The following is a 14833-nucleotide window of genomic DNA, read 5'->3' as shown; positions in this document are numbered from 1 at the left end:
GGTCTAACCAAACTTTTAAGAATCATTTGCAAAACCAGGAAAAGAATACACAGGAAAAAATACTTTTATTCCACATCATAAAATAATGTCCAAAATCATGCAAAGACCACACATTTGACACATATAAAATATTTTATCACTATTTTTTACTAAAATTTTACTACACTGCCCCAGGGTTAGACGAAGGCACTGAGCACTTTGAAAGAACCGATCTGTTGCTAGAGAGGGTGTGTGAGCGTGTTGGTGCGTTTGATTTCTACTCAGCCATCTGGAGATGTGTTCTGTCTTCACCATCTGCTCGTTTATCCGCCGTTCAACTTGTTCTTCGTAAATTTGATCGCAAGCGCTCTACTGAAGATCAACTCTTTATTATTGGATCAGATTTGGAAGTTATGGTAAATATTTCATGTTTTAGTTTGTGACGAATACTTATAGAGTAATCTTCTGCATGTTTACAGCTGTCCATTTAAAGAAATATCTGTAAAAATAATTATTTATCCAAAGAAAACTAAATGTTTTTTATAATGCCAATCGTGGATTATAAAATGTTATTCACATGTAATAACAATATCACGTCTGGTTTGGTATTTAGAGTATAATTAGTAATTCACAATAGCCAATAGCTTAACAGTATTAATCCCTTTTTAATTCATCTTACCATGTGTTGCCATACAGGTCACAGCACTGTGCCAATCACTCCAAGATAATGTTGTTCTCACACAACGTGCATCACTGGATGTTTTGATATTATGTTGCCCCCTGTCCAACTTACCCATCCTATACACTGATGCTTGTATACTGTTGGAAGCAGCTCTGCAATGCTTGCTGAGGCGAGATATGTCTCTGAATCGACGCCTATATTCATGGCTGCTAGGTTCATAGTTACTCAGTTTTTTTATTTATGTATTTTGTTTTTATAAACAAGAAATGCCACTCTAAAAAAGGAATAACACATATTCACACAGTCTATGTCTATCCAATATTTAGGCTCCCCCAAAGTTTCTAGCTTAGTTTTATAATGTGGTATGTTATAAAAATATTAATAACCAATCAAAATTAAAATTAAATATACACAAATATATATATATTATACATATTATTTATTATGTATAAAAACCTTTTGGACTTTACCTTAATCCTTAATAAAGTTACTGCTTTGCTAATTTCTGTAATATTTTTCAACTATTGTCCAATTTGTAAATAGGACTAATCATTGTTTTATAAATAAATGCAATATTTCTCACTAGGTGTGGACCAAAGCAAGCAAAGCAGTGTTTCAAGTTTAGAGAGCTCTGAGTTACCAACATTCTTTGAAAAATATTCCAAACAAATGTTAATTGAATCACTTGTGAATATGTTGAGCAGACAAACTGAAAAAATATCATCTAATACCAACGTAAGATAGTGGAGTGTGGGAAGATGGGACACCTTTTCATTCCATTTGCTCGGCCCATCTGGTAGTAAAGAAAGAACAACTAAAGAAATATAAAACTGTATCCTCATGACTCCTATTTACCGTTGTTAATTGTTTAAAACACGATCAGGATATTTGGATATTACGTGCTAAAGGTGTCCCGTCTTCCCCTACTCTACTATATAAACAAATGTAGCAAAATTTATTGTGTTTTGTTTCAGAGCTGGGTAGCTAGAAGATTTTTTTTGCAAATTTCTGATTTTATTATTTTACATAGCCGTTTACATGGTAATGAAACTGTTTTATTTAAATCTTTTTTAGTGTTAATATGGATATGATAAATACAATGTCAGACTGTATTAATAGATCTGATCATTTCAACATTATCTTGCAGTTATCTGTGATAGAAGAATTGTACCCACTTCGTATTCTAGTAAGTTTATTAGATAAAACCGAAGTTGGTCCTGTCATTATTGAAAGAGTTCTGCTTCATGTATTTAGGTGGGTTATATTGGAATTTGTATTTGAATTTTTTAGGTTGTTAAATCATATTAAAACACAATTTATATATATTGTGTAAATTTCTTTGTTTTGTTATAATGTTTTACAAAACTATTTGTTATATTACACTTTTTGTTTTGTTTGCATTTGAAATAAATTTCTATCTGTCCTTTACTGTTTTGCGCCAGGTTAAAATGATAATAATAGACCAGTGTAGGTCTACTGTGATAATTTTAAAGTAAGCTATTATGAATTAAACAACATTATAGATATATTTGTTGTTTATTCAGATTATTGCAAATTGCAATAATTTACACTCTTACAGGACAGGTTGCATTGTTCATATGAGACCTATATTGTTAACTAGTTATATACTATGTGATTGGGATTTAGCCGATGGCTAGTTTTCAAATGGTTGCCTACTTACTATAAATCCTGTTTGTGGCTATTAACAAAAGAATTCTTTGTCAGCTAATTACTGATACATTTCAGACTTTTAAAAGCAGCAGTGGAGCATGTCAAATCATCAACAAAGTAGGAATTACTATTCTGATTAATTATTATTTTATGGTTTTGTTTGTGGACAGTTTTATATCTTTAAATTGTTTTACAGCAATGCTAATGAGAAGTATTTTATTCAAACTGTTAAAACATTTATCATATGTTGCAAATATTTAAATATTTTTTAATATTTCTGTCAGAGTTGATTTGAAACTAAAACAGCTTTACAGGCAAAGTAACATCCAAACACTACTACGAAAAAAAACTGTTGCACAACGACTAGTTTTAGATTAACATTGTACACAACCAAGCATAGAGGAATGTTTTTAACTGAACACTATTGAGTACTGCCAGTTCCCATCTTCTATATTTTAAAGTGATTTCACTGTCAGTTATAGATCAACTGAAACATCTGAAAATGACAAACGAGTTTTAATTTTGGGTGAAATATCAAAGACCGCAAATCTATTGCTGGGTGTGTTCGAACCAACATATATATGGAAATATTTATCAAACATATTGATTAGTGAAACTGATAATGAGCAGTGAGTATGTTTCTTTACATGACTTAGTCTTAAATTATTATGAAGTGGGGGGATTTGAGAATTACTAGTGTAATGAATAACAAATATATATTGGCCAATTTGAATATGGTACTTAAAAAAGATAGAAAAATAAAATATATATTCCTAAAACAATTCCTAAATTGGTAAACATGTAAAAAACACTGTTGTACAGGTTATTTTTTTAATTCATTCAATTTGTCCAACATAACTAGGACAGACGCATCCACAAAGAAAACAGTTTCTTATATTTTTTTTACAGTTTTGTGTATGTACCTGGACATAGAGTATATTCATAATATATGTAGATAGGTTTTATAACCCAGTATGCTCATTTCCTTGTTATCAGGTGTGAGTCCACTACATCGTATTCAGAAATTTGTCAATTTATTCACCTTCTGCTTAGTTTTGTTGACTTGGAAAGTTACGCAGAGGTAAGTGAGGTGTAAAACAAACAAATTTATTTTTGTTGTAATTTAATAATTTTATTGTAATGTAAATTTAATTGAATTGTTTCTGCTGTATTATATATAAGCATTGAACCGTAATGTGTGATTGTAAAAATGAGTCAGTCCCATTTCCATGTTCTGAAAAGTCATACACTATCAATATCGCTTCCACACTGTTAAACACTTTATACCAAGCACTATTTGCAGTTGCCTTAACCATTTAATAACATTCCCGAAAAAATACTAAGTTTTAATTGGCATATAGAATAGATAACACATATCTGTAGTTACACAACTAATTGCTCAGTATACCATAAGTCTTTACCTCAATCAAATTCTTAAATGCAAAACACTCTTCTGACAAATTAGTTTCGGTACCAAATTTTTTACTATTATTACAAGAAATTATAGCTCAATCTAAATAGGGCTTCTCAGAATAATGCTAAAAATACATTTGGTAAAACTGTTTCACCAATATTGGTTATGGAAAAGATAGCATATTATGCTTGGGGAAAACAATATGCCTGGTAGTAACTTGTTTTTAACTTCAAAAACAAACATTCCAGATACAAACAGTTAGTTTGCCAACTTTAATGTGTCACCTGACTACCATTATGACATCAAACATTGGTAGTCTCTCCAACACACAACTATACGACGGGTTAACAACTTGTAATGTCCTACTTAAACATTCGCAACCACTGCAACCCAATGTAAGTCATTTTCTAAATGTATTATGAAGCACAACTCTTTTTTTAACAGATACATTTTACTTATTTTTATCTAAATATAAAATTGTAAACTAGTCCTTTATGGTTAGTGGTCAAATTAAAATTTTGCTTTATATTGTAGGTTATTCTATATTATCGGTTATACATTAGCAAAACTGCTAAATTCATCAGTATCACCTTTAGTGTTATGTGTTATGTTGTATTTGTAAGTTATTCTATAGTATCAGACTATCGGTTATTCCTTTAAGACTTACAAGAAGTTATATTCCAGATCACTGCATCTGAAACACAAACTTGTGAAACCAGTGGCTCAAGTGTGTCCGACTGTGCAAAGATTCTTCTTTCATTTTTGGAATGTTTTGTTGATTTGAAACTGAATCATTCCAGGTATTATCCATACTTCAATATTAATGTCTTGAAAAAAACGATTTACAATTCTTTGGGGGGTGTATGTCTTCGGGCAAGACACTTAAAAGTAGTTGCTTCAGCTGTTACTAATGAATTTTTCAAATTGTTATCCTTGATAAAAAAACAATTTTTGGTTACAACTCTTTTAAAAGTAAGCTAAAACAGCCATGTTAGAAGTTAGAACTTCTGTTGCCTGCCACATAAAAATAAATAAACAAAATTTATAATTCAATTATTTTAAAAATAATTTATAATTCCCCTAAATCAAACTGTTCCCGCAACAGAAATAGCATTTTGTTAGCCTACAAAGAGCATTGTCAAGTTTGTACAACTTCTATAATCTGTAATTTTTTTATATTCCCAACAGAATTAACATCAACAACTACCTTAAAATTCTTGAAGCTGATAACGAAGAGAATGAAACAGCTAAAGAAGCCTCTCAAACGATAACCACTTTTATTGATTCCACTGAATATGAAACAAAATCAGGTATGTTTTGAAGTATGTCGTATCTTTAACCACCTCTTTACCTTTTAGACAATATTTTTCCAAAATTAACAGCACAGTTGAATATCTTTTGTACCATTTTAGTGTAATTTAAAATATATATATATATTTCTTTTTAAATTGTTTAATACTCTTTATATTGAAACAGTATTACCAAATATGCGGTAAAGACGTAAAGTATATATAAAAATGTCAAATTTAAGTTATATTATATACGCGCCCATTTATTAAGCTCTGCTTTAAAGTGTCTACAACTTTGAAATTGGCGTGCCCATTGATTATAGTCTTGTTTACAGAGGAGAGTATGGATCTACCATCTATCACGGTTGTTGATGTGTTTAAGTTAACTTGTAATCTGCTGCTTGACTTTGCTTGTTTTCCCGTATATTGTAATGGACAGAAACAACTTATGGACAAAGATCAAATAAATTCGTCTATTTCAACGTAAGTTAGATGTGTTACTTATATTTATGTTTGTTTGCTTTTGCAATTAGAAATGTATTTCTTTACAACTCTGTAATACATAGACAATTATAAAAAAGTACATTGTGATTTGAAATGTAGACAATTTTACTTTTAAAGTCTTCTTTTTTTTCTTTTTTTTTTCTTATTACCCTTTTGAACACCTTAAGTATAAAATATTACAAGTAACCCCCAAAGATGTGTCCATTTTTGCGCTGTGTATCTTTGGGCAATATACTTTAATCTTTACCCTAGTCCCTAGTGGTAATTAATGGTACTCTAAATTGACAGTGACACACAATAACACCCACCCAAAATTGCCTTTAAAACTATAAGTTACATACTTAAGAAAGGTTGCCACACACAGGGCAATCTCACCATGTATTTGTTGCAACTTTGAGTGAAAAGACCAACGAAAATCACAATATTATATTTTTTAGTCATTAAAGTCTGTTAATAATTTCAGATTCCCTGTAAGCCGATTTACTCATATTGAAAATATACCTTTAAAAATTAGGTATGAACCTAGCAGCATGAAATTCTTTTGTCGATTAAAGTTTGCTGATAATTTCAGATTTCCCAGTTGGCTGCAGTGTTTACTATGGTGTGCATGTGGCGCCTCAAACCAGCTTAATTCCATGTTTTCTGTGGCTTCCACTTCTATTTCTACTATACTTGATTTGCTTGCATTAACACAGAGCATTTCACCCGATGCAGGTAATATGCTTGAAAAATATTTTAGTAATAACGTTTTTAGGCTGTTTCTTGATTACCTTATATTATATAAATGCAAACTTCTATATTTTTATATCCAAATATTCTGACAGAATTTGGGGTTTCAGTATTCAAAAAATCATCTATTTTGTTGAAATGTATAAAATTTCAAATATGTATGTAAAAATTTTAATGTCAGATATGTTTTTAAGTCCTAAATTAGAAACCCCTAATACTTATAACCTGTTAAAAATATTTAACGTTGCAAGTTTTCTTTGGTTCTGTACGTTGGTATAGCGGCACAACAGCAGGGTAAAATCGGTTTTAGACTGTAAAAAAGGGATGCTAAACCATATGATGTCACCCTGGTTTCACAAGTTTGGGTAACAAGTCTCCACGCACCCTTAACAGTATTCAGTAACCCTATAAATTGATTGTCACCCTTTTAACTATCAGCTCTAAATTCACAACTTAGAATTGTTGGTTCACCATGCAAATAACGTTTATTCAATAACTCAAGACCATATATTATATAACTTTATATTTCAGCATCTGAAACATGTAGTGGAACAATTTCAGTAAAAGTTCTTTCTCCCCTCACTTCATCTCATGTACATATCCTCACTGAGGAATCCAAGTTTTACAAACATATAACAAAACAATTATGGAGGGTATGTATGTATGTATATTGTTGTAGTAATAAACAGTGTGAAAAGATTGGCAAGTTTGACTGATGTTTCACACCAGTAGCCCATACTTTTTGGACTCAATACACATATTTTTAATCCGTTTAAGGCAACCAGATTTTAAAAACAGAATGTTATCAATTCTATGCAGAAACTTAAAAAAAATGTAAAATTGGGTAAAATTCTCTAAAAATAAAAAAAAAATTATAAATTTTTGTGAATTTTTCCAATCAGTTTGCATAGCACTGGGTAACTTTTGACCTTGGTTGCCCGCCCCCGCCCCTATCACATACTATCTTGATGTAGGGTTAAAATTTTCATATGAATGTTTCTTTCTACTGTTTTATCGTTATTTAAAATAATGATAATAAAAACCTCTATAATATTACTCAGAAAGCCAACTTTTAATTTTTTTAAATTTGATTTAAAATCTTTTTATTACTTTTGATTTTTTTCAGGTAATTGGAGAAGCCATAATGAACAGACACCACCTTACCTGTGTACAATTATTGTTAAGACTTCATTCAATGTGTCCCGACTCTCGATGTGAGAATGTTTTACTTGCTGACATTATTCATCATAACAAGGTATGTGTTGGCCGGGGTGAACTTTTAATAAATGTTTTTGATGGTCAAAAAATGGTTGGGCAATTATATGTTACAGACCTAAAACAATGACTTTTTTAGTTTTAATCATCATTTTATAAATTTAGTAAATCTGCACATTATGTACTTTTTAGGAAATACTAGTTACTGTCGTTGTTTAATTGAAATGTTTTCCTTGCTCACCTATTACATTTTTTTATATAGTATTTTTGGAAACATTTTTATAATTTATCCCGAATGATTAAAGAAGTCGTGTGATTAAACATTAAACAAAATATTCGACAGGTAATCCGTTTTTCAGCATTTGAAAAGTTTTGTAGATTGTGGCACCTTACACGTGCACTCACCTCACAGAAGATCAACTTACAAAGTGGAACTCATGTTAAGTTATTCACCAGGTGATTGAACCAAAGTTATATTTCATGCCTCCAGCTTGCACCTAGTTGCAGGGTTATCAAATATATGCAATTTTATGCCTTACTTACAAAAAGCAGAACGGTTATTTTTAATTATAATAGAAATGCAATCAGTGTTACAACCTATATAATGAAACCATGCCAAGCGCTATCAGTTTAATCTAGCAAAAATGCAACCAATTCAATCTGAACCAGATTAATCTTTCTAACACTGTATCACTATTTTCAGGTTACTTTTATTGTCATTGCCTATTAACATTTTTTTGGTGAAAAAAATATCTTTATGCTCTCCTTAAAAGAAGTTTTTTTCTAATTTGTCTTCTTTAATCTTTTCTCCTCAGATGTTTATTCTCATTGGTTGATCAGTTATCACTCAACCAAGGTCATCTTGGATCTGATCCCAACCTCTTCCAACTTGATCCAGGAGGAGAATCCATCGGAGTAACCACCGCATCCACATGGTTGCGGAGATCACTAGAAGAGAAAGATCTTTCCCGCATTCTTGAGCCCTTCTTCATGGTCCTCCTACATCCATGCACTCACAGCTCACCAAAGATTACAAAGCCAAGTAAAAATTATAACCTAACGTTTTTTATATATACAAATAGGCGACAATTGTCATAATTCAAAGCATATTTAATTCAAAGCGTATTAAAACTGCCACTTAGTGAAACTAAACCGCTCGGTTGCGCTAAAGAGACAGTCTGTCTCGAGCGAACAATTTACGCTGCACGATGACGTTGTTTCAAAGGGCGATTCCGTCACGAACTACATCTTCAAACTTTATAAAAATTAGTTAGTAGTTACGATATGAATTACACACCCTATATAATAAACAAAACATGTATTAAAACTTTTATTTTAAAGAAAATTTATAACATTTATACTTAAAAGGTCAAGAAACATACACATACTTCAAAAAAGAATTTAACTTTTAAACTTATTTACATACAATCTAAAAAGGCAAGGTTACTCTGTTATGAAGCCACGAAACTGGCATAAATGTTTCCAATAGCAATAAAAATGTTGCTCTATTTTAATTTTTTTAATAACGGTCGCAAAGTATTTTAATATTCGTCTAAAATAATAATGCAAATATAACGGTCCCTTGCTTTTGTTTGAATTTGGCAATGGCGAAAACTCCTGCAGGTCAGTATTAGGTCATGAGTTCGGTTTTAATTACTTCTGTTTCAGACGTGTCATGTAATACTACGTCATTGGAAACTGTCAAGTCATCAGGTCACGAACAAATGGTGAGTCAGCATATACACTTATTTTTTGCATGCAGTATTATGCCACACGTGCCTTATGTACGTGCATTATTTTAATTAATCGCCTTTTCCATGTAATGAGGCGAAATTCGACGTATATCGTCTAATAATATACAAACCGTTAATGGTTATAATTAACATATGCACATTGAAATCGAGTTTAATGCTCTGACTGCAATCATTGTGATCGTATGCGTTCTTGGGCAAGACACTTAACGGCAATTGCTTCAACCCAGTGGTCACTTATGGGTTGTCCAATTCTTCAGCCAAACGTAAAAAATCACCCACAGAGTTATAACATACGTGGTAACTATCCCTTTAAAGAATGATGTATAAAGACACTTGTGTTTAAAAGTATATGGAACACCTCTGCTATAACGACTGTCGTTGCCCCGCCAATCGATCTTACATAAGTAATTTATTGAATTATTCATTTTTAGGTTGAATTTAAAAACTGCCCGCCCACTGAAGACAAGATATCAAAGTAAGCAAACAATTGCATTTTTATGACATACAAATAATTCTGTGACGTCACACAGGGGCGAGATGGAACATCAGTTCACGACCCACGTTACCCCAACCATCTCTTCGGTCACCGTGGATATTACAACGGGCAAAGAGAAATACAAGTAATTTGAAGATTTTTTAAAGATTACCGTGTCTGACATATAAATGAACGGTATCTGCAATGTACAGCGTCATTCATTTTATGACTGACCGGCTCAATTTTAAATAAAATTCCACGAATTAAAATGCATGTGTCGGCGCCGTGGCACCCTGGTTAGCTGTGGCTTCTAGAGGTCTATAGACCAAGAATTAGGTTCAAGAGTCGACGTTACCAGCGATACAGGCGTATTTGCCTAATTATGTGCTGTTTTTTCCCTATTATGTGCTGTCAAATTGTCAGCTACACATAAAGAAAAACGAAAAAATAAAAAATAAAATCATCCAGCTACCCGGTTATATTAATAGTAACTACTAAGCAGGCACGGAGGTGTATGAAACAGAACACTTGTGTTATAACGACTGCAGTTACTTCGCCACACATTTATTCTTACAGATATGCAGGCTTTCTATTGCTCATTGCAACCAATTTGTTGAACACAAGTTTTACCGAAAAGGCCAAACTTCCGTCAAAGCCGTTACTCAGCAAATTTGGTTTTCCTTTCAGGCAGTTGCTGCTGACGCTGACCACCGATGCAGGGCACGACTTGGAGAGACAAGCACGCGAAGTGGTGACCAACGTCATACACAAAGCGTGCCAAATCGTATCGTAAGTGACATACTTGCGTGTTTGGTGTATCGTCATGCTTTGTTGCAATATCACGAAACATTTATATTTACAGATCTTCCGCCGGTTTCACTGCTATATCGACATCGACACATGGTATAATCATGCATGCTGTTGTTGATAGACATAGTAGGGTGGGGGGTTATGGTCACCCTTTTAATCTATTTTCCTGACCTATTTGGTATAATGAACATTTAAAGAATTATTAATCCGTATTCTCAGGACTCCAATAGCTGTTAATTGTTTAAAACACGATTAGGATCTTTGGATATTATGTGCTAAGGGTGTCCCGTTTCCCCCCACCCTACTATATAATAAGTCCAATAAAACTTACCTAGTAATTCAATATTTTGCGTAAAGTCATTACCCTGGTCGCCATGGTGAAGGCGACCTTTATATAGGACGTTGAAATGTCAGTTTGCAAAATATTAATATATTCCACAAGTTTTGTATTCCACTTACAGGATATATTAAACTGCATTAAACATTGCCATTTTAATAAAAAATCTTTTTAAACAGGTGATACCAAACCTGCGCTAAAGCGACCTTCTAAAGAAACAAACGCAATTGGTCCCGTCCTGGTCTACCAGGTGAATTTGTGTATTGTATTCTAAATGGGCGGGGTTCCACAGCGGGAAATATTAGAAACACCTAAGACTTTAAGCCGAGTTGACCGATTCCATAGTGAATTGTATAACGCGACATTGCATGCTTACAGTTTAATGTTGTAATTACAAAACATGTGATTGTTGCGCAACAACCAAACATGATGAAATTATATATAAACAATGACGTATTATTCAATTTCCTTCTCGGCTTCCAAGAAATGCTGGAGAAATGGTCCGAAAATTGAAAATTATTGACACGGCTGCTGAACAGTCTGCTGTGCAACCAAATATGGCAATGCTTTCCCACAAATAGTTTTATCAATACGACATTTTCTCCATAGTTAGGTTCTCAGCGATATCTATCCTTAACTTTAAGGCAACTTGATAGGCCCACGCAATGCCTTTAGCCGCCGGCTGATTCGGCTGTAATTACATTAAGTAAAGTTCCCGTAACTTTTCTAAGCTGCGTAGTTCCCCTATTACTTCTATTCTTTATGAGTAAGGTCCTTCGGCGAGCCACGTCGGAGTACCTGGGTCTTGGGACTTGGGCCAGAGTTTGCTCCTTTTACTAATTACAGATCCCCTTTTTAGGAAAAATTTGATGCTTTTCGTGTGAGTTATGCACTGCGGTCAATACTTAATATGTTCCATGCCCACCCACGCTTGTTCGCATACACCGCCTCCACTCAACCACTGGCAACAAATAAAACAACATCTGGAGCTTCAATGCTGCAAGTATGACTGTGATAGTAACGTAACAATGGTGCAAATACACATACTTTTATAACTGTATTCTATAGACCTTTTTAGCTTGTTACGTGTTATTTTAAAGCAATTGCGATTAAATTGGTTCAGTTCCCTTATAACAGCAAAGCTCTTTTTTGTTTTTGCTACAATTTTTATTTTCTTTCGACTATAGGAATTGCTTGCCCGTCACCTGCAGTCCATGGGCGGCGAATCATTTTATGATGACGTCACGACTCGATATCCGAACATCATGATATTGGAAGTATTAATAATCATCTCTTTACGCTACATCAGGTACCAGACAGCCGTTTCCTTTTACCACGAGGTTTCTGTATCGCTGACGCTAAAACGACCCGATCGTTAGTGAATATGGGCCGTTGACAAGCCGCGTAATGCACACCGAAATGGCAAGAACGGCGCGGTTATTGGGCGACCTTTACCACATGAACGACAGCTTATTGTCATGAAAGTCGATTACACGCATAAGCCGTGTATTGAAGAAACGAATTTGACTGAATATGTTTCGTCTTGCTATATAACCATAATGGCCCCGTTATCGTTAAAAGCATTGTGCGCGTATACATTTCAGGTCATGGGGTTCCGAACGCCTAATCTCATTCGAATCATTACACGACGTTCGTAGCGTTGCTTGTACATTGCTTGTCGCCCTTCTCGACCAAATGACCATCCTAGCACGTGACAATGTCGTGTCATCAGCGCCACTGACGTCATCAAGTGTTACGTCATCAGCGACCCAATCATCCCAACAGTTTGGTGCATACGTGTGGTCATTATTGGAAAAGTACAAAGTAAACGAGACTGTCTTGCTCTCATTATCAGCCACTGTAGACGCTTTACACGTAAGTTTTAAGATTTTATAATAACACGAATCTATACTAAAAAAAAAAAAAAAAAGAAGCGAAAAAATAATTCAGTTTAGTTAAAAAATAATTATGTAATTTTTTTAATAGAGCCGTAATGTTCACGTTTATACACTCATTAGTACATGATGATCAATGTATTACACATCTCAATAGGAATGTTTACATGTTAGTTTAAACCCAGGTTGTTGCTGATGGGAGTTACGATTACAAAACACCAAACGAAGATATATTACTTCAATTACAAAGGTAAACAGAAACGTAAATTTTTAAAATACCTTAAACCCCCTAAAACTCACAAATCAACGCCTTATCTTGTTTGAAAGACATTTTTAGCAGCAAATTTGTTTGTTTTCTCAAATGTAAACATACCCGCGTCCAATACAGGTGGTCTGGAATTGAGCAATGGATTTTACTAAATAATAATTTAATTTATGCCAAGTTGCTAAGTAAATGCATGTAAATTGTTCCTAATAGTCAAGATATGGATACATGCAGGTTATCATGTATATATATACTGCGTCCAATGCCGTTGGCATGGTCTCAGTTAGGGCAGTGCATTTTAATTAGCGTTAGGTTTGGTGGGGACGGTGGGGTGTTTATCTTATTTCAAGTAAATGCAATAATTTCCACTAGTCGACATGCGGAATCAATCAACAGCTACGAGTTAGCGTTCTGGTGGTCGGGTGGTGAAATTGCTCGAGTTAAAAGTTTTCAGTCCAATCTTCTTTCTCTTGTTCGTTCCTTGCTTGTATTTCAATACTACCTCAGCGACGCTAACACTACTACAAGCTTGCAAGGTATGTTGTTATATTTCTATCCTATATGGGCGAGGTTCCATGGTAAGGCATGCCTGGCCTGGATTTAGGGAGTTGGGCCATTACTCAAATACTGTTTTGGTTTGCGGGTTGTAACTTAATTTGAGATCAAAAGAACCGCAGTTCACCTCGAGCTTGACTCCGCTGGTTAAATTACGGACACTACTGTCAGTAAATTGCTGTGTTTACGAAGCACGTGTAGATCATGAGTAGCGCCGCTTTACACGGCGTTATGACGCATATTAAACTTTTGCAATTGTTCCAATGCCTATCATTTGATACACTCAAATTGCTGTTGATTTTTATCAATACATCGGTGACACAAAGCCCACTTCCGTGGTGGGTGTTGGCTTACAGGACGCAAGCGAATCACTCTATTGTTTCTGTGAATTTATCTAACTTAATATCTAAAATAAAAGAACCGAAAAGGCCAAAGGTGTCCGCAAAACCCCCAGGTTTATATATAGACATACAACACCAGCTTGAGAGTAATGACGCTGCCGAAGACGCTTATCTGATTTTCTATTCGCCCACTGCAGTATATGCCTATAGTAGCTTATCTGTTCAAAACTACCTTTTACCTTTTCATATTCTCAGTATATTCCGAACATATGTCAGAATTTCTCATTTGTGGTCTGCAGTCATATTATATCGCGGTACATCGCTGCCCTATACCTGTCATGCCGTACTTTAATACGTTTAATAAGCAAACGTCGTAATAACTCCCTTTCTTGTGGGTATAGATTACATCTATATTTCATATTCCCCCGCATAAAACTTGTTTGTGCAGACAAATGGGCTCACTAAATGAAATCTACTTGCAAATAGTTCTACAGTATCGTGATATACAACGCCTTATTAAAATGATGGTATCAAACGCTTTCGCAATTTCCCCCACTTTCATAACGGAACAACAGGTTCAAAGGTTTTTGTTACAAAAACAAACAACTTTTAAATGCACAATGTTGTTTGGCCCTTAGTATGAACTAATCTTGTGTTTTACCTTAACTCATCGAAAAGTTTTTCCGCGATATCTGTTTCACTCTCATTGGCGCATAAGTTTGTCGAGACGTTTACATGCAGATTTTTACTGTAGTGCTAAATGAATAAGTGAATGTCAAATCATTTGTGAAGCAACTTTAGAAGGGGACGAGGTGTATAAAATAAGTAACCTGTGTTATAAGTCAGTAGTATGGAACTTGTGAGTGATTTTCTCAGTTCTGCTCACAATTTGCTGGCGAATCTAGTTGATATAGTAAC

The 14833-nt window shown here is 33.9% G+C and overlaps 1 protein-coding gene across 2 annotated transcripts in view; it reads left to right on the top strand.

Annotated features, from left to right (window-relative positions):
• Positions 1-14833, top strand: part of LOC100179578 (protein dopey-1) — a 33115-nt gene that overhangs the window by 1224 nt on the left and 17058 nt on the right. For both annotated transcript variants that reach the window (XM_009859958.3, XM_026834399.1), the window contains exons 4-30: positions 175-395; positions 676-874; positions 1248-1396; positions 1809-1915; positions 2408-2449; positions 2809-2961; positions 3329-3413; positions 3995-4141; positions 4431-4546; positions 4935-5056; positions 5371-5518; positions 6111-6253; positions 6800-6921; positions 7395-7523; positions 7827-7939; positions 8299-8525; positions 9152-9210; positions 9669-9712; positions 9768-9857; positions 10400-10501; positions 10575-10615; positions 11039-11109; positions 11719-11862; positions 12047-12168; positions 12464-12734; positions 12940-13004; positions 13392-13555. In XM_009859958.3, the coding sequence (XP_009858260.2) occupies positions 175-395; positions 676-874; positions 1248-1396; positions 1809-1915; positions 2408-2449; positions 2809-2961; positions 3329-3413; positions 3995-4141; positions 4431-4546; positions 4935-5056; positions 5371-5518; positions 6111-6253; positions 6800-6921; positions 7395-7523; positions 7827-7939; positions 8299-8525; positions 9152-9210; positions 9669-9712; positions 9768-9857; positions 10400-10501; positions 10575-10615; positions 11039-11109; positions 11719-11862; positions 12047-12168; positions 12464-12734; positions 12940-13004; positions 13392-13555 (3396 nt within the window). The remainder of the gene's footprint in view (positions 1-174; positions 396-675; positions 875-1247; positions 1397-1808; positions 1916-2407; positions 2450-2808; positions 2962-3328; positions 3414-3994; positions 4142-4430; positions 4547-4934; positions 5057-5370; positions 5519-6110; positions 6254-6799; positions 6922-7394; positions 7524-7826; positions 7940-8298; positions 8526-9151; positions 9211-9668; positions 9713-9767; positions 9858-10399; positions 10502-10574; positions 10616-11038; positions 11110-11718; positions 11863-12046; positions 12169-12463; positions 12735-12939; positions 13005-13391; positions 13556-14833) is intronic.

Source organism: Ciona intestinalis, chromosome 4 (assembly GCF_000224145.3).
Source record: "Ciona intestinalis chromosome 4, KH, whole genome shotgun sequence".
NCBI lineage: Eukaryota > Metazoa > Chordata > Ascidiacea > Phlebobranchia > Cionidae > Ciona > Ciona intestinalis.
Note: the sequence above shows the minus strand (reverse complement) of the source record. Positions and strands in the feature narration are given on the sequence as shown.